This window comes from Ascaphus truei, chromosome 10, assembly GCF_040206685.1.
Source record: "Ascaphus truei isolate aAscTru1 chromosome 10, aAscTru1.hap1, whole genome shotgun sequence".
Taxonomy (NCBI): Eukaryota; Metazoa; Chordata; class Amphibia; order Anura; family Ascaphidae; genus Ascaphus; species Ascaphus truei.
The window spans coordinates 11,325,980-11,345,730 of NC_134492.1; the positions used below are offsets into that span (position 1 = coordinate 11,325,980).

General features: G+C 43.1%; 1 protein-coding gene across 9 annotated transcripts in view; it reads left to right on the top strand.

Annotated features, from left to right (window-relative positions):
• NEGR1 (neuronal growth regulator 1) overlaps positions 1–19,751 on the top strand; it is a 379,181-nt gene that overhangs the window by 213,708 nt on the left and 145,722 nt on the right. For 8 of the 9 annotated variants that reach the window (XM_075615814.1, XM_075615817.1, XM_075615818.1 and 5 more), the window contains one exon: positions 5,259–5,390. The exons of the other annotated variant lie outside the window; for it this stretch is intronic. In XM_075615814.1, coding sequence (XP_075471929.1) covers positions 5,259–5,390 — 132 coding nt within the window. The remainder of the gene's footprint in view (positions 1–5,258; positions 5,391–19,751) is intronic. 9 annotated transcript variants of the gene reach the window in all.

Below are 19,751 nucleotides of genomic sequence, written 5' to 3' on the forward strand. Positions count from 1 at the left end.
TAGAGACTACAATACTTTAGAATGGTGGAATCATTTCTAACAAACTTAGATGTACGGCAAATCAACACACATCTTTAATTTTTAAATATACATGTGACAATGTCTTCATGAAGATGAAGATGAAGAGAGAGAAGAACTAATGACATACATTGCAATGGTAATGATGTTTTGCGCGTTGGTTCTTGGATACAAACATGCTTTGAGTGTTACCATCGCTCATGTGCATGAATTGATGTAGTAAACTCATAATCATGACAGGTTCTGTAATGTAGTTAATAACATTTGAACACACTATCCAATAACACAAACTTCAAAACAACCCCACGGACACAATACACGAAGGACATATTGCCAAGCTCACAACTTCTTCATCAAGTAATGCTTAAAACATCCTATCACAATACCTGTCGCAATGTTTGTCCCTTTTATTACATATGTTATCATATCCATACAAAAACATCATATTACATATGTTATCCACACATGTTAAGTGTCATAAATTACATGAGCAGTCATTGGAGTAATATGACTGAGAAATAAAATTGAGAATAAAAAAAGAAATTATTTTAATCACATGTAATTCAGCTGATTCAAAAACATATGTGATACTTTACAATGTGATATAAAAAACGACAAGATATCTGAACAATGTGATCTCAAATACACAATAAGCTACACATCATTGTCACACACATGTGACACTCCAAGTGAACATTTGTATATAAAAAGATAGCAGTAACTATTGTCTACCAACATATTTTAAAGGTATTTAATGCATAAACCACAAAACATGTGACAGACAATATAGATTTGCTAGACATTATTCCCTCAGGTAAACACACAACTGTTTAGTGGTAACAATTTTTATCCAACCTGTTGATGAATGACATACCGGTGCCACATGTAATTGTCCACACAGCAGAGAAGAGAAAAGTGGGAGTACGAGATGCATCCGTTTCCTATGTGAATGATATTTGGACACATGTATTTGTCAGAAACATGAATGGATACATATATATAGTACTAGGAACATTTAGGTAGTTGCTTACAAGTAAAATATGTGTTGATCACATTACGACGGGTCTCCACACCACAGGCAGTTTGCTCACTGTCAGCTGCTACATTGACGGGATGCTCCTCCTCCAAGCCCTGACGTATATCGCTTGCCATATTATGGCGGAGTGCCAGATTGTGCAAAATGCAGCAAGCAATAACTATATCAGACACTTTCTCAGGCTTATATTGGAGTGCCCCACCAGTTCGATCTAAGCACCTGAATCTTGTTTTGAGCAGCCCAAATGTCCGCTCAATGACTGATCGTGTAGATATGTGGGCTACAATATACCGGTCCTCTGCTTCAGATTGTGGGTTAGGCACCGGTGTCAAAAGCCAGGGCCTAATTCCGTATCCTGAGTCACCTATAATCCATCGTGCAGAAACATTACACAATGTGTAAACATTATTTCATGCAACATTTAACAAATACACAATTGTGGTTTGTTAACACTTCATAATATGTACTCACCCACCAGCCAACCAGCTCCAAAATAGCCTTGTTCAAAAGCATGGAAAATGGATGAGTTTCTCAAGATAGAGGAATCGTGGCTGGAACCAGGGAATCTGGCAACCACATGCATAATCTTCATCGTGGCATCGCGTACCACCTGTACATTCAGGGAATGGTAGTGCTTACGATTGCGGTAAGCATGCTCACTCTGACTAGGCTGGATCAACGCAACATGGGTGCAATCGATTGCACCCATCACACATGGTATCCCGGCTATGGTATAAAAGCCATTTCTCACTTCCAGCCACTCTGTCTGATCTGTAGGAAAATTAATATAATTCCTAGTGCGTCTATTCAGTGCACATAGAAAGTGGGTAAAGGCCCGTAAGAATGACAATTGCGAGACCCCGCCCACTATGCCCACAGTTGTCTGGAATGACGCGGAAGCAAGATAATGTAATGAGCACAGCATTTTAACAAGCCCAGGGACTGCACGACCTCTGGCTGTTACACTCTCTAAATCTACACGTATCTCTTCATAAAGAGATAAGATTGCTGCTGAACTCAAACGATAACGACTAATGATCTCCTCCTCACTCATCCCATCTAAAATCGTACGCTCCCTGTACACACGTGGATGAGGCACCACTTCTCTCCTCTCTCTTCTCCTCTCGTCTCCTTGTCCTCTCCCTCTCCACTTCGCTCCCCTGTCCCTGTCCCTGTCCTCTCCTGGCCCTCGGACATCCTGCCCCTCTGCTATCCTCTCATCCAATAGAATTCTCCACCTTCTCATGAACAATCGTAGCATCTTCTGGTCTGTAGCTGTCAAGGCGCAGGTAATTGCCCTCCTTTAAATACCTATGTTATGATGTCACTTGACTTAATTACGTGCAAGCTGTCAAATAAACATATAGTACTTGTGAACTCCCAAAGTGTATCCAGTACAAATAATACGGATTCATCGTGTGTGTTCATCAGGCAATGATGATATTTGACTATGATGTGACGTTAAGCTTTATACTAATAATTTATACAAAGTCATTATGGAATGTTAAATGCATATACCACTTATTTACGCAACACTCAGTAATCTCATTTGGATGCAACCATGAAATAAACGTTTACAAACAACGTTGCAACATGTAGAAGTTTGCATGATATTGTCACATGTTCACATGAACTAATTATATGGGCATATGCATCATTAAAAGGCATCTGGAGATTTGCTATTTTTTCTAAGTGCCGTCCCGCCAACCTTGCCGATCCTTCTCCTCACCAACCCACCAACTTTTAGTTGGCGGGACGAATTGGCGCTAAAATATCTTTTCGAGAGTGCCGTTCAGCACCGATAAGAACCGATAAGATAATCGGGGCTACTAGAATACAGCCAATTTTAAAAAGTGGCGAATGGTGCCGGAAAGTGGCTTGCTGCCGATAATTTTTTATCGGGAAGAAAAAATGCCGATTTTGGCCACTTATCAGCACTTACTGAATCGCAAAGCCTTTTTTGGCGAGAAAATGGCGATTAAACGCTTTTCGGCGCTTAGCGCATGAGGCCCATAGTCTTATTCTATTCCACTGTGTTTGTCTTACACTGAGTACTGGTTTGGTTCCCTGCTGTTTTTCCTCTCTGCATACTTTCATTGAGTGTAATTATTAAGGATTTTGCTAGTAACACAAAATATTAAAGTGGATTATGTCAAAGAAAATATCCAGACTGTCTGTAAAAAATGTCTATGATCCCGGTTGCAGGTGGGGATGGATGTCCTCACTAAGTTCCTACACACGATCTAGTACTAGCACTTTCTTGGTAAGTGGCGCACTAGAAAAAAAAATCGAAATGACGCTGTATAAATTTCAGAACCTTGTGTGTTATAAACTCCAGTTAGTCCGTCTGGAAATGAACACCTGGTACAGGGAAAATATGTTACATTCGATATAAATACTTTAAGTCATTTCTGTAACTTATACACTAAGTGGGCGATTTATCAAAATCTTCTGGTTTCAAACCGGACAAAATGGAAGCAAGAAACAGCCTCAGATTTAGCAAAATGAACCCAATGGAACGCAATCGGATTATTTTGATAATTCTGGTACAGTTATTTTTTTACCACGGTTTTACCCCATTATGTACCGTACCCAGGATACCTTCCAAAATCCACCATGGGTATTGTTGGATGCAAATAATTCTAGATATGCCAAAATTATAGCAGCATTTGTGTACACACAGAATACAGCATAGGGATCTGAAATGAGGAGCTGTTCTGGCCAATAAACAAATGTCTTTCTTTCTAACATTATATCAATATCTGTTGAGGTTGTTAGTAAACATTGTGTCTAGAAATGGATTTCACCTGGCCACAGAGGAGCATAGCAGCAATCATGCATAAAAACAGTAACAGCTGTCTCTATTGTAGAAGACTTCTTTTCATAATTCTTTTATCATGAATATCACAGAATAAAGCAATCTTCATGCAATTTGCAAATACTTGTTCTTGTATTTGGAATTACCACATTATATATTCACTGTAGGTCTTCTGTAAATACAGGACATCTTTTTTTCTCTAATGTCATTGTCTGTTATTGCCTATTCTTATATTTGTTTTTATTTAGATGAAGATTAGTAATATGTATGTGTATAATCCGTGCTCTTTGTATATTTTTTCTTCTGTACTAAAAGGCTGTCAGCATCTGTTATGTTTCGGATTGTAAATTCTTCAGGCACTCTGAGAATTACTGTAGCAACCATGTTTGGATTTGAAGATTTCATTCTGTGAAAAAAGTTTACATTTTCCAAGTGAAATACATAAAGATTAGCAGGATTTAAGCCACAGAGACATTCTTGACCATATTTACTAAGCAGCGCTATGCTGTAAAACCCATTCCAGCTCCCGAGGATACCTGGAGGCTTATTCATTTTAAGTGTCTTCCGGCGCCAGAAAATCTCTTATAGTATAGCACAACTTAGCACATTTGGGTCCAATGTTTTGGCTGAGGGTGAAGCTTAGTTGTAAGAACTCTGTGATGGGTGAAGCCAGTTCATATCCTAGCGTAGACTCTCCTAGTGGCCTTGAGCAAGTCACTTTATCTCCCTCTGACTCAGGCACTAAAACTAATGTACTCTCTTTGGTGCAGGTAGTCGCTGTGCCTTCATAATCCAACATACATCGCTGCGTACACTGTCCGTTCTGTTAAGAAAAAATAAAATAACATAAAAAAATCATTGCTGTGTTATATATTGTGTTATATAAGCTGGTGAAACACTGTCACTTTGGACCTAAATCAGCAGTCCATGCTGCTCGCTTTTGGGGGGAGGGGAAAGTATTTTGTATATACGTCCTGAACAAGGGTATCCCTCAGAGCTGATCCACAGTATTCAGTTTCTGGGGGTTCCTGAGATTCAACAAGCTTTTTCCACTGGGCAAAAATAATTGCATGGTGGACTCACTATGGCCGCTGGGTCCGGCTCACTCAACGCGCTCACAGAGCTGTAACATCATCAGGAGTGATGTTGCAGCTTTCTGTTGGTGACCCTGCAACCCTATTTGGCATTTTTTTTTGTGCCATACAGTATCACAGGATAAAACTGAAATACTTCGGGAACACGGAGAGTCCTCAGGTTTTTGGGGGACACTTGGTACTGGTACTTAAAAAAAAAAAAAAACCTCATACAGGGACTGCACATAATATTTCTATTGAAATGTTTTTAACTTGGTTTTTTTTAATGTCACTTTTTTTTTTTTTTTTTTAGCAAAACCCTTTGGAAGTGGCCAATATTTGGATATTTATGGAATTACAAGAGACCAGGCAGGGGAATATGAATGTGCTGCTGAAAACGATGTGTCCTCTCCGGATGTGAAGAAAGTGAAAGTCACTGTGAACTGTAAGTAACTTTATTTTATTCACCATGGCACCATAGGAAACTAAAATATAGAGGGATCCTCCCGCGCGTTTCGCACCAGGTGTCAGCTCTCTGAGGTGTCAGCTCTCTGACAAAGGAAAGTGTAGAAGACAGATGGAGAATCGCAATCCCAGGATAATGCAAGAATATAACAATTGACATTAATGGATCATAATAAAATACAAAAAAATGGGGAAAACAGAGAAAAAATCCCCCCATGCGTTTCGCACCAGGAGTCCGCTCTCTGGCAAACTGGTTTATTTCTCTGTTCCCAATGGCAACCCAGAGCATAACTACACCAGATTTAATACTCAGGGCCCTCTTCAGTATACTCCAAAGATTGCACTTTTGCTGATGTCTCTTCCCAGCTCAGTAAAGGGTGAAGTTACCCAAAGCAGCCTCGGAAAAACAAAACAAGGTATTGTTTTCTGGAATGGAAATGACAACGCAAATGAGTAATTTGCCCGTAAATACTCATACACATGCTATTCAATAGATATATAAGTGTGATAAGGTAATCAAAGCCCTTTGGATAGGAATTTGATTCACCCAATCCAGGGGGGTTAACCAAACAATTCGGAAATCTATTAGGCCAGCCTGGAACAGTACAAAAATGGCAAAAAAACAAAGCCGCATATAAAATCCCAGAACATTAACTTCTTAGCAAGCATAACACTTTGTAGCAAGCGTGGTTATGAAGTTATGTATCATGTATGCCATCATACCCGCTATAGTAACTAAAGGGTTAGTAGTTCTGAAACCTCACCTTATCATTACTATCTACCCATTGTTTGAGATAAAGCAGGGCAGCCAACTCAGCTCTCAACAGCCACCAACAGGTCAGGTTTGAAGGAAATCCCTGCTTCAGCACAGGGCAATCAGTCCTTGACTGATTGAACCACCTGTGCTGAATCAGGGATATCTTTAAAACCTGACCTGTTGGTGGCCCTTGAGGACTGGAGTTGGCCCCACTGCCATGCAATGTCTTCCTAACGGCTGTCATACAGTATACGGCGTTAACTCAAAGGGAAATCTGCTTTTCTGATGAGTTTATATATATTACAGTTCATCCGTCTGAAAACACTAACATGTTCATTTTAATGTATCCTTTCTCCTCCCAAACTAATAATGAGCTTCACTAAGGGCAGACCTCTGTCTTAAAGGTCATTATCGCCCATCTATGTTGCTACATAAATATTTTTTAAACCATTTCATAGATATAAGAGCTTAAATAGCAATGAATAGCAGCCACAGGCATTATATGGTAATGATAAAGTTAAATACGTGGGTTAAAAAAGAAGCATCACCATGTCCTGGTTATTAACCCACTAAACTTGAATTATTAGTGCAAGAGAGGTCATTTATCGATGGGCTTTTACTAAAATAAAGAGTATATTGGGATGTCTCTGCTGCTACCCTGTCTGTGATAGTTATTATTTGTATTGTTATCTTTCGTTTGCATGGCACCAAAATATTCCCACAGCGCAGTACAATGTGGTAGGGAGGATAATATATGATTGTATGACAAAAGAGTACATATATATTAAGACATACAGACAATAGGAAGGAGGTAACTGCCCCAAGTAGCTTACAATCTAGAAGGAGGGGAGTGAATACACAAGGAATAGTGTGTGTGAGTTTCTTAGCGAGGGCTTGGCCATCAACATCAGAACTCTAGGATGAAGGTAAAAGAAATGCCAGGAGAGTGTTGGATACTATACTGTAGGTCCTCTTGGAAAAAGTGTGTCTTTAAAGGACTTTTAAATATATGTATGGTAGGGTGTCTAATTGTGCAAGGTAGAGAATTCCAGAGCTGGGGCACAAGCACAGGGAAAGTTTTGGAGGGGAGAGCGAAAGAAAGTAGTGGGGGAGGTGGAAAGACATGGGTGGGTGAGGTACTGAATGTGTGGGATGATGGAGAAGGAGTAGTCAAGAATGACGCCTAGGCATCTAGATTGGGGTATTGGGATTATGTTGGCGTCAGGTATACAGTAGGTGTAGAGTTAGGAGGGGAATGTATAAGTTTAATTTTTGATATGTTAAGTTTAAGATAATGATTGGACATCCATGAGGAGATCGCAGAAACACACTTGGTGACACAGGATTGCAGCTTTAATGTATGTAACATATTAGTTTGCAATGTTTGCATGCAGAATAAGAGGCTAATTCAAATTATTTTCCTATTTAAATCAATTAGGAAAGGTCTATATTGTATATATGTAACAGTGTTTCCCCCACCAGGTGGGAGATTTGTCCATTACTACGGTGTATGGTGCATGTACCTGCTGGCAACAGGAGGGCTGAGTCGTCCGCCGATGGTAGTGGGGACACAGGATCAGGCTTCTGGGGTTCATACCCCACATATCTCTTTAGCGCCTCCATCTGCCATAGGAATGTGATCTCCCAGGTAGAACTATTACCTCTCCCCCCAGTAAGGTCACACACCAGGCAGGAGGTATATAACAACAGGAACGGTTTATTGTCTTCTGTACAGCACAGTTACATGGCAGGTTTCTGCCAGATGCAGTACTCAGCTCTCACTGAAGGATGGTCCCTGGACCATCACTGCAGGCCAAGGGCACCCACAGCCATCCTAGCTTTCCACCTCCCTAGTAGGGGGAGGTATGGTCCACACTCACTCTTCCCCAGAGGGAAGAGCACAAGGGTAGGCCCCAATCTCAGGCTCCCAGTTGTGTGACCTGCCTTCCTCAGTGGGGGAAGGCCACTCCTGAATTTGAGCGGTGCCTGCCCTTAAGTACAGCAGAAGGAGGGCACCAGTATGATGTCACCGCCTCCCCCGTCACTCAAGTGCAGCACCAAGTAGGGGAAGACCCCATATCAACTACTGGCAAAATGATTGTACCAGGGTTTACTGCCAGGAGGGATGCAGACTACAATTACAAAGCACAATTACCCATAATATGAAAATACCTTATATAATATATGTGCAGTATTTCAATATTCATTTTGACATTAAAAGCAAAAATTTAAGGAATTGCACTCCTGCAGAAAATAGAATAGCACTGTGAGGATACATGGTTTGAAGAAAGTTCTATATTTCAAAACAGAGATAAAGCAAATCAGTTACACAGAGTGTAATCTAGTTTTATTTTACCATCATAAATTGTATTAGCTATTCCATTACGTTTTATTAGGCGAATGCTGATTTATGGAAGATAATTTGTATACCCTGTACTTGCCTCTTTCTAAAAGCAGTTTGAATTTCAACCTAGAATGATTTCCATATTTCATATTAAGGTTGATCTGTAGTTATATTGTACATTCATTAACTTCAAGACCTCCTCTCAATTTCTATAAATGATACACTTAAAAAAATGCAATTACTAAATGTTAAAATCTCTTGAACTGAAGTCGCGCCGAGAAGTTTAAGTATGTCATGTATGCGCCAGCAAGAAAGTTTTTCTTTTTTTCCCCCCGTCGTTTACTTAAAAGTTGAAATTCCAGAAGTGCAGGAATTAGACATGTAAACCACTGAATGGTGATACATTCCCAAATCCTATCGGTGACTAATCTTGTAAAATATATTTAAAATACAGTAACTAACTGTGATATTGGCCCATATTTACAAAGTTGTTCTGTCATGTTACAATCTAGTGTAGCAGCGCAGATCATGTATGACCCATTGACATATCTATGTATCTATGTATCTATGTATCTATGTATCTATGTATGTATCTATGTATCTATGTATGTATCTATGTATCTATCTATCTATGTATGTATCTATGTATCTATCTATCTATCTATCTATCTATCTATCTATCTATCTATCTATCTATCTATCTATCTATCTATCTATCTATCTATCTCTCATAATCATCTTCAGCCCTTGTCGATCCATTACTGAATGGGGGCTTCCCCAATGATCTTACAGGTATTGCAGTCACAAGTCTTTCTGCTCCATGTTGCTCTAACAAATTACCTGATTTCATCCTCTGCTCTTGTTAATTTGTCTTTGAGAAATGTCCAGCCCACTGCACTTTTCATTTCTTCACTATTATGGAGATGTCCACAGACATTGGTTTGTTTTCCAATCCATTCATTCGTTTTCCTGTCTGTTCTGGTTTTATCACCGCTTCATACTTCAAGTTGTCTGAAGTGTCTGAATTATCTGCAATTTTTTAGGGTCCAGGCTTCACTTCCATAGGTGAACACAAGCAAAATACACTGATCAGGCTCTTTCCTCTTGAGGCACTGGGTTCCTTTGAAAGAATATCTTTTGTCTTCTAAGTACGCTCCATCCAGGGCTTGTGCAAGGGTATTCGGAACCCTAAGGGAACTTACAGCCCTGTGCCCCCCCCCCCCCACCCCCCTGAACTTTCAGATTTTTTTTAAATGGTTTTTAAATGTTATTATAGCCCCATTCTCTCTTAACCCTCCTCATCCTCTCCCGTCTCACCCCCCACTCCTCCACTCTCGTCTCACCCCCCACTCCTCCTCTTTCATCTCACTCCCACTCCTCCTCTCTCGTCTCATCCCCCACCTCCTCTCTCGCCTCACCCCCCCCCCCCCACTACTTCTCTCTCGCCTCACCCCCCCCCACTCCTCTCTCGCCTCACCCCCCCACTCCTTCTCTCTCACCTCACCCCCCCCCCACTCCTCCTCTCCCGTCTCACTCCCCCACTCCTCCTCTCTCGTCTCACCCCCCACTCCTCCACTCTCGTTTCACCCCCCCACTCCTCCTCTCTTGCCTCACTGCACCACTCCTCCTCTCTTGCCTCACCCCCCCACTCCTCCTCTCTCGTCTCACCCCCCACTCCTCCTCTCTCGTCTCACCCCCCACTCCTCCACTCTCGTTTCACCCCCCACTCCTCCTCTCTTGCCTCACTGCACCACTACTCCTCTCTTGCCTCACCCCCCCACTCCTCCTCTCTCGCCTAACCCCACCACTCCTCCTCTCGCCTAACCCCACCACTCCTCCTCTTTCGCCTCACTCCACCCTCCTCCTCTCTCGTCTCACCCCCCCACTCCTCCTCTCTCTCCTCCCCCCCACTCCTCCTCTCTTGTCTCACTGCACCACTCCTCCTCTCTTGCCTCACCCCCCACTCCTCGTCTCTCGTCTCACCCCCCACTCCTCCTCTTTCGTCTTATCCTCCACTCCTCCTCTCTCGTCTCACCCCCCCACACCTTCTCTCTCGCCTCACCCCCCCACTCCTCCTCTCTCGCCTCACCCCCCACTCCTCCTCTCTCGCCTCACCCCCCCACTCCTCCTCTCTCGCCTCACCCCCCCCACTCCTCCTCTCTCGCCTAACCCCACCACTCCTCCTCTCGCCTAACCCCACCACTCCTCCTCTTTCGCCTCACCCCACCCTCCTCCTCTCTCGTCTCACCCCCCACTCCTCCTCTCTCTCCTCCCCCCCACTCCTCCTCTCTTGTCTCACCCCCCCACTCCTCCTCTCTCGCCTCACCCACCCCCCACTTTAAATAAAGCTCAGTAGGATAGAGTATGCAGGAGGTTAGCGGAAATAATTATTTTCATGCCTATCTCATATTATTTACTGCCACAATGTATAATGAATAGTAATGTGATTGTCTTTTATCTGAGATCATTTTATTCTAAAGGTGCAAAACATATTTTGTTCTAAAATGTTGCAGATTTTTTTTCCATCCATCCCTAAAATGCTTTTTAATGTTAAATTGATAATAATCAGGATCCCAGGGATCTAATACATGCACAAAAACCACTGTAAACATTTCACATACAAATAAATGTATGTATTTTAGAGGGGAAGAATTTGGTTCATCATACCTGTAATAAAAATGGTGGGGAATATTAAGTATTTTAATCAATCTGGTATGAAAGGGGTTAATGTGGCTACAGTTTGACTTAAAAATACAAAGATTTTTTTTTTTTAAATCATGTCAAGAGCCTTCCTGTGTCTGCTCTGATCTACAAAGAGGGCGTAATTGGGGGGGCTATCACTGATGGCCCACTAAAAGTGAAATACACTACAGTATGTGTAGTTTAGAAGGCTGGGGACGATCGCCAGATGCTCGGCTGTCAGCCTTTAATAAATCCTTGCATTCTTGAAATATCCCCTGAGCATCCCAGAGAGAGGTGACAAACAGGACACCACTTATCTGGAAGGCTATATTAAAAATAGGATATCATCGGATAACCTCTATTCTGAAGAATAACGTGTAGATATTTGTAATCTTTGCAAGGAGACAGATGCAATAAGGCCAAGCACTTGATGTTTCGGGGGTTGTCATTCGGGGGTGGATAGATTAAGGGACAGATATAGGGGCAAGCTGGTCAAAATGAGTATTGTTATATTCTCGCCTTACAAACTCACCTGTATCTATTGATATATGACTCAAGTCTGTTTAAATAGGGAAATTAAATTATGTGTGTGTTTCTATAATCAGTCAGACTTTAAACTTCACAAGATGAGTTTTCTTTCTTCTAAGTTGTAAAACTGGCAACCCAGTGGCTGATTGATGACAGGGGGGGGGGGGGTTTATGGTGTTCTGCATGAAGGGGTTCGAATATACAACCCTCCTTTTTAATTATGAGTTAGGCCGCAATTATAGTGCTGGCGACGGCGTGCGCGCCAAAACAACTACAATGAATCTGCACATAGTGTGCGCGACCACGACCACGCGGAAGCACAAAGGAGAGGCTGAATCCTGAGGAGACAAATCAATTTTTTTGAGCGCGAGGGCTGTCTCACGGCCCCCGTCACGTGTGCGGTTCAGCCAATGGGGGCAAACCGCGCACGTGATGTCACGGCCACGCCTCCTTGTCATCTTCCGATGCCTCCTGCCTGCAGTGCATGCTTCACATGCATGCCAGATAGATAGAGATGAAGTAGCGCTCAAATGCTAATTATAATAACCAATGATAGCCAATGCCAATGTCCAAGTGTAATCCAGAAAACAATAATAGTGAGTATAGCTAGCAATATTAGGTAATAAGCCTCCTGAAGACAGGTAATGGGCAGGAATAACCCCCCATGATCAGTCTCATTGGAGGCAACCTTGTAGCAGTAATAAAGTACTCACGTATCCTTGGTTTGGGACTGGCAGGATGTGCAGCTTCCAGGATAGTTGATGCAGAAAGTGGAAACGAGCGCACGATCTTAGGTTTATTGGATCTTGGATTTTAGGTTTATGACCCAATAAAGTTTATATCTTTTTGGTATTGGGTCCTCTCTTCGCTCCGTTGGATCGTGCGCTCCTTTCCACTTTCTGCATTCACATGCGCGCCAGCATGCAGTGCAATCACGGCCTTTGACTTTAATAAGGTGCGTTTTAATATCAGACACGAGAGTTCTCATCTTTCCTACGCCAGTGACCTCTGGGGTTTTCCACAATTACATATTGTAACATACTGTATAGAGATTCCTGTTTATGTTTTATCATTTTAGTTTAAGAAACTACTCTGCATTTATTGTAACTGTTTGTTCTTGCAATAATCTTTTCCTGTAACTTAAGCACTGTATTTTTATATATATTATTAAAACAAAACTTTAATAAGTGATGCTTTGGGCTCTGAATGAACTGTTTGCGCGCTTTGTATAAAGTGAAGTACATTTTGAGACATTTTGCTACAACTGATATGTGTGTTAAGTGCCTAGATTTACTTTAATAAATAGGGACCTTAGACTCTGCAAATATCATATTTGCTATTTCTTGGGTGGTGACAGCGGATAGATATGATTGCAATCGAGTAAGGGGTAAATATGAACTAATTGAAAGTACCTTGCACAGGAGAAAGGCGAGTTGGCTAGAGAAGCTGTGCGTATTAACCCTGGTTGCATATCTAAGTCACGTGCTCACAAGTGTAATGTGCGTGACAGATGGTATATGGGGATGGATTGAGGGGAGATATTACTCATGAGGGACCTTGGCGGAAGGTGAAAAATCGGTCTGCTACAGTAGATAGCTGTGTATTAACCCTTGTCCCATATGCAGGTCACGTGCTCACAGGTGTGCCTTACGTGACAATACCAATCAATAAGTACATTGATGAACCTGTTACCTGTAGAACACCCCAAATATCACATGTCAAAGTAAAATATACACCAAAAAAATGATGTGAAAACCATGGGGCTCGGTAACCAAACGTTGCCAGAGCAGTCCTTCCAACTTTTTTTTTTTTTTACCAACCATTTTCAGGGGGTCCCTTGTGACAATCGAGACTATTTTCAGTATCGGGATCCCCCCGGCTCCAGATATATTTAAAAGTGAAGTTATCAGGTTTAAATTTCCCTCAGGGAAAACAAAATGGTGGCCAAATCACTGGCCAATAGGAAACTGGTCAATCATTGGTTGTGGCTTCCTATTGGACAGCCATATAAATCCTCTTTAAAAACCAGGAAGTAATTCCAGGAACTTTACCAGTAAGTATCTTGGGAATCGGGGCGTCCCTGGACTGGACTATTGCACGGTTTAAACATCTTTCATACTTCTAAAATGTGAATAGATTTGCTGGTGAAGGTAGGGAATTCGGTTAGCGTTAGCTGTTCCATTTATTCACCAAGGTCTTTGACTGAGCCATCTGTGCTGAAGCAGGGATATCCTTAACAATTGACCTGTTGGTGGCCCTTGAGGACTGGCGTTGGCCGCCCCCGGCATGATAATGAACCTCAGAATGCAGGACTTGCAAGAGAACAGAAACCCGTGATTTTATTTTACCGTATTTTCCTATAATCGCAGGGAAGATTAGAGCTGCAATATACTCTGCACGGTTCGCTGGTCCTGCAGTTATAAACATTTGGCACTACAGTACACAAATGTAATTTGGGAATATTGTGAATTGAATACAAAGTAAATCTACTTTACCAAACTAAACAGATCTTGGGGACCATGAGCCAGGAGGATGGTTAACATGTTATATAGCTGACTAAGCAACATCAAATGAGTTGAGAAAATGCAGGCTCAGTGAATTGATTCAATGTATTGTCTTGTTCAGTGTACCAGCAAAAGGCAAAGAACAGCACACGTGCAAGGTTAGGCCTTTGTAAATACAACCCCAGTCTTGACAAATCAAAGATTTCTTAAAATGCTTTGAATATTTTGACAAACGGCTTACTCCGGGGCTCCGCCGTCTGTCCGGGACTGTTAGAACACGGTCTTTGAGGGTAGGTTAAATGACGAGGCGTAACGTGCTGTTCCTTTAAACAGGCTATTGCCTGGTTTATTCAGTCCCAGGCACTGAGACTGCCACACGGAATTCAAAATAATACATAAGCAAACAAAAACCCTGCTCGTCTGAGCGATAACTTAACTAAGGTTTTCCCTGACTCAAGGTTGAAGTGGCTTATCCAGTTCCAACAACAAAATAAGGAACTTTGCAGTCTTAGACAAAAGGAACAAAATGATTTAACCTGTTGGGTGAGAGGCGTTTCCCCTCTCTGCTTCCAGCAGCCTTCCTGCCTCCAGGCTCTTGGGGAGAGGGGAGAGGAACCAGGAAATCAGCCTTAAATACCTGATCTCCAACCAGCAGGACAGGTGACAGAAATCAGGCAGCAGACAATCCCTGGTCTGGATCCTCACCCCCCAGTTCCAGCACTTGCCAAACTGTGGGATGGAGTGCATGCATTCTGAGGCTGCACTTTCCAGCCTAAACAGGATAGAAACTGTTCAGTATCCTGGGAGCCCTATATATGGAATTTATCACCATACCCTGGTTTCTTTCACAATATATATATATATATACACTGTATTTCCTCGATTGTAAGACGCCTTCGATTGTAAGACGCACCATCGATTTGGCCCTTACAATAGAGGAAAATTACTTTTTCACTTAACATGTTTCAGGAGAGGTCCCATGTCAGCGGAGGATGAAGCGGACGGCAACGACAGGAGAGGTCCCACGTCTGCAGACGGTTGAAGATGGACAGCGGGTGGGTGTGCGGCAACAGGACAGGTCCAAAGTCTGCAGGTGAATGAATATAAGAAGACAGCGGGCGTGCGGCGACAGGAGATCATAATAGCAGGAGAGCTGAGCAGGAGCAGAGCTGCATAGGGGAACAGTTTGGGAGGTGCACACTGTAACCGGAAGTCAGACACCGGTCAACTTCCGGTGTTACAGTGTGCACCTCCCAAGCCGTTCCCCTATGCCGCTCTGCTCCTGCTCAGCTCTCCTGCTATTATGATCAATTAGCCGCCTCTGCCACCGCACGCCCGCTGTCTTATCTTCATTCACCTGCAGACTTGGGACCTGTCCTGCCACCACACTCCCGCCCGCTGTCCATCTTCAACCATCTGCAGGCGTGGGAGCTCTCCTGCCGCTGCTGCACACTTCGTCAAGTGTATTCAAGGCACACAATTGACATAGATAACCCACAACTATACATTTGTCACAGATATTTCAACTTATCATTTCTGCAGAAAGAGGCTGTGATCTCTGTACCTAAAAGTAAGTTGTACTTCCCAGTTACCATTCCTTATTTTACATGGTGAGTAGTGATATTCACAGTATAGAATGTGGATTTTCACTTCTGTGTTTTTTTTCCAATACATATACTGTATTTTACAAACAAATGTATTTATAGCGAAACTGAGCTTTGTCCATTTCCCTGATAACTACCGTGTTTACTAATATATAAAAGATTATACCAATGTTCCTTACCAAACCTACTGTATCTCTAGTTACCTTTTCTTAAACATATGTAGCCAGGTACCCCCCATGGCTACTAATCTGCCCAGTCTTACACATAAGCCCTGGTACCAGAGCAGACAGTGTTAGGTTAATCTCTACCGTACTGCAGTAAACCACTCCCTAGTAGTGACTGGGGGGGGGGTGGTCCAAGGCCGAGTACTGCCCATAATAGGGGCGTTGACCTGGGGACCCTCCCCCGGTAACAAAAAGGGTCTACAGCTCCAAATTGAGGTTCTCTCTCACTCCTCAGTGAGAGAGGTGTGTTCTATCCTTTCCCCTCTGGGGGAGAGGTATTCTATTCTGAACCAGGGTGCCAGGCCTTCCCTCCCGCAGGGGAGTGGAAGCATCCACTCCACCAGGGAGTGTGAGAGCTAAGGAGAGACTCCTGGGGCCTCAGAAGAAAAGAGTGTGCTGATGTATGCTGTATGATGTCAGTGTACCATGCTGTGCTGTATATAAATAAAGAATAAAGACTCAGTTATGTTTACTCCTGCCTGAGACTGCAGTATATCAAGGGGGAAGAGTTTTCCTGCAGGGACTACACCTGTCTATGATGGGTCCTGCTGGAATGGAGGCGCTGTACCAGAGATGGGAGCGACTGGTCCAAAAGCCAGTCCTGTCTATCCCCACTAACACCGGTGGACACTCAGTATCCTGTAAGCCTAACAGGTGATCAGCACTACACCGGTAACCAGAACTGGATCTCCCTTAGGGTGGGGGGGAAAGGGGTTACACATACATGAAGTAAGTACAAATAGCCGTGTTAGTCCAGTTGCAATAGTGCAAAGTAAATGAGTACTTCAGTGTTAGGTGATTACCTTTTTTATTTGGACTAACAATAGATATTATAAGACAAGCTTTCTAGAGTTCTCTCTCTTCTTCAGGTCATCAATATTGATTTACAGAGATTCCAGGAGCTTAACACAGATGTAAAATCCATGATCGCAATCTAGGACATGGGTGCGCAATCTTTTTCCCCTGCGCCCCCCAGCCGGCTCTCCCCCCCATTCCTTGCTCCCCACTTCCTTACCTTGGCTCCGGCGTTCTGACATCACAACGCCTTGGCAACGCGGCATCATGTGACCCTGTGGTGTTATTTGATGCTGCTTGCCAAGGCAACTCGTCCACAAAAGCCGTCTGGGCCAAGGTAAGGGATGTTTACAGAGGCCTTCGCCGCTCCCCCATTGGGAAGTGCGCAGGGCCTCTGTAAACTGCACGCTCCCCGCAGAGAATCTTGCGCACCCCAGTTTGCGCACCCCTGATCTAAGGCGGATGAGGTGAGAAGGACTGGCAGAGGGAATACGAAATAAATATTCTGGGCAATAAATGGATGAAAGGGATAGTGAGAAAATCAGGGTCGGCCTTAGCCTTTGCAGGGGCAGGGCCCAAGGCAGCATGCCGGCAGCGGGGCCCCCTGGTAGAATTAGGTAAGGGTGCTTACCTGCTGACCAAAGCGATTCCTTTAAGCGCGACCCTCCTGCAGCATAGCGGCGTCAAGACGTCACAGTGGCATTTGACGTCACATTGTCATGACAACACTATGCTGCAGAAGGAGGGCCGCTTCAGAGAAATTAACACCCCCACCCTCCACACACACACACACACACCCTCTCTCTTACCTTGGGATTGGTCCGGGGGCCCTGTGCTGCCTCCTCCAGCTCCCTTCTCTCGTCGGGCAGAAGTTGGATCCCGGCACCAACAGGAGGAGGGAGCGTGGGGCCCCAGAGGGCGCGGTACCCACGGCAGCCCACCTGGCTCACCTTGCCTTAAGGCTGGCCCTGTAAAATGTAGAGAGCATGGAGAACCATCCATCAGCAGTGTGAAGGGAAGTGGGGTTCAGGAGGCGAGAAGGGGTTGAAATAAAAAAAAATCGACAGAGAGGTTAAAACATATATTAACTTTCAGTGCCGGACCCAATCCCCTGACCTTCAGCCCCATAACATTCTCAGATTATATCTGTAGGACTGTTGTGCAACTAAGACTAGCCACGTGGGAATGTATTCTGGTTCATATTACAATTGTATTTGTTAATCTCCAGTACACAAATTCGGAATATAATTGTGACTCAAATGAATGGGTTTTTACGACAATTTGGTTGTTTTTTCCCGTGCAGTTTTAGCTAAATCTGCAATTTGTTTTGCCAATGTGGACATTTTTCACGAAGCTTTGCTCTTTTGTCCTTATTCTCTTCTTGATATTATAGTGTAGTAAGGTATTCTATTAGCTGTAGTAGATTTACACCAATTTCTAACTTGGTCTCTGCCTCCTCATCAGAACAATACTGTATGCCAACATTCACGGGGCTGCAACCTCCAACCCTGGATACACACACACACACACACACACACACACACACACACACACACACACACACACACACACACACACACACACACACACACACACACACACACACACACACACACACACACACACACACACACACACACACACACACACACACACAATCTCTCTCTGCTCCTGCACTAATTCTGATGAATGCTTCTGGAGGAAGTCACCTTTGCTAGCAGATTATCTTCACAACACATTCCTCCTGTGCTGCTTCAATTCTGCTTTTTATTTTGCAAAACAGAGCTACGTTACCTGTCTTAAAAATGCACAAATCTAACCCACGCCGCCTTTTTAAAAATTATTTAAAGGACAAGGTAGAAGCTATCTGCAGAGAAATACCCTATTTCCTTTCCATTCCTCTCTTTCCTAAGCAACTTCTTGCTACCTTTATCTCCTTTTCATGTTAGAGAGGAAGAATTACAGGCATACCCCGCATTAACGTACGCAATGGGACCGGAGCATGTATGTAAAGCGAAAATGTACTTAAAGTGAAGCACTACCTTTTCCCCACTTATCGATGCATGTACTGTACTGCAATCTTCATATACGTGCATAACTGATGTAAATAACACATGTGTAACAGACTCTATAGTCTCCCCGCTTGCACACATCTTCGATACAGGTAGGGAGCCAGTATTGCTGTTCAGGACGTGCTGACAGGCGCATGCGTGAGCTGGCGTTTTCCTATTTAGCGATATGTACTTACTCGCGAGTGTACTTAAAGTGAGTGTCCTTAAACCGGGGTATGCCTGTATTTCAGCTGCTCTTCTCAAACATTCACCACATGTAGCCTCAACCTCATTCTCTTCACGTATCTTTAATGCATATCATTGCTCTGGTATTTTTCCAGCTCTTTTTAAGCATGCTATTGTCCAACCTGTTCTCAAGATTAACACCATTGAACCAACCTAACCTTTTAACAATTGACCTGTTTCTCTCTTGCCTTTTGCCTCTAAACTTCTGGAATCCTGTGGGTTTTTTTTTATATGTACTTCATTCCCTCAACTCACATTTTTTTATTTCTATTTGATGCCCTCCAATCGAGGTTCTGCACAGCATACTCAACTGAAATCGCACTCACCAAAGTAGCTAAAGCCCTCAATATTGTCAAATCTGATTGTTCTTGGCCTCGCCTCTGCTTTAAATACCATCCTCTTCTCCTGCACATTTTCCACTCTCTTGGCATCCATGGCAATGCCCTCTCCTCGTTTTTCTCCTACCTCTCTCACTGTCTTTTCAATATTGTATTGTATGTCTTTATTTATCTAGCGCCATTATTGTACATAGCGCTTAACAGCAGTAATACACGTGGTAATCAAATAAATAACAGATAATATAAATAACAGGTTATGGGAATAAGT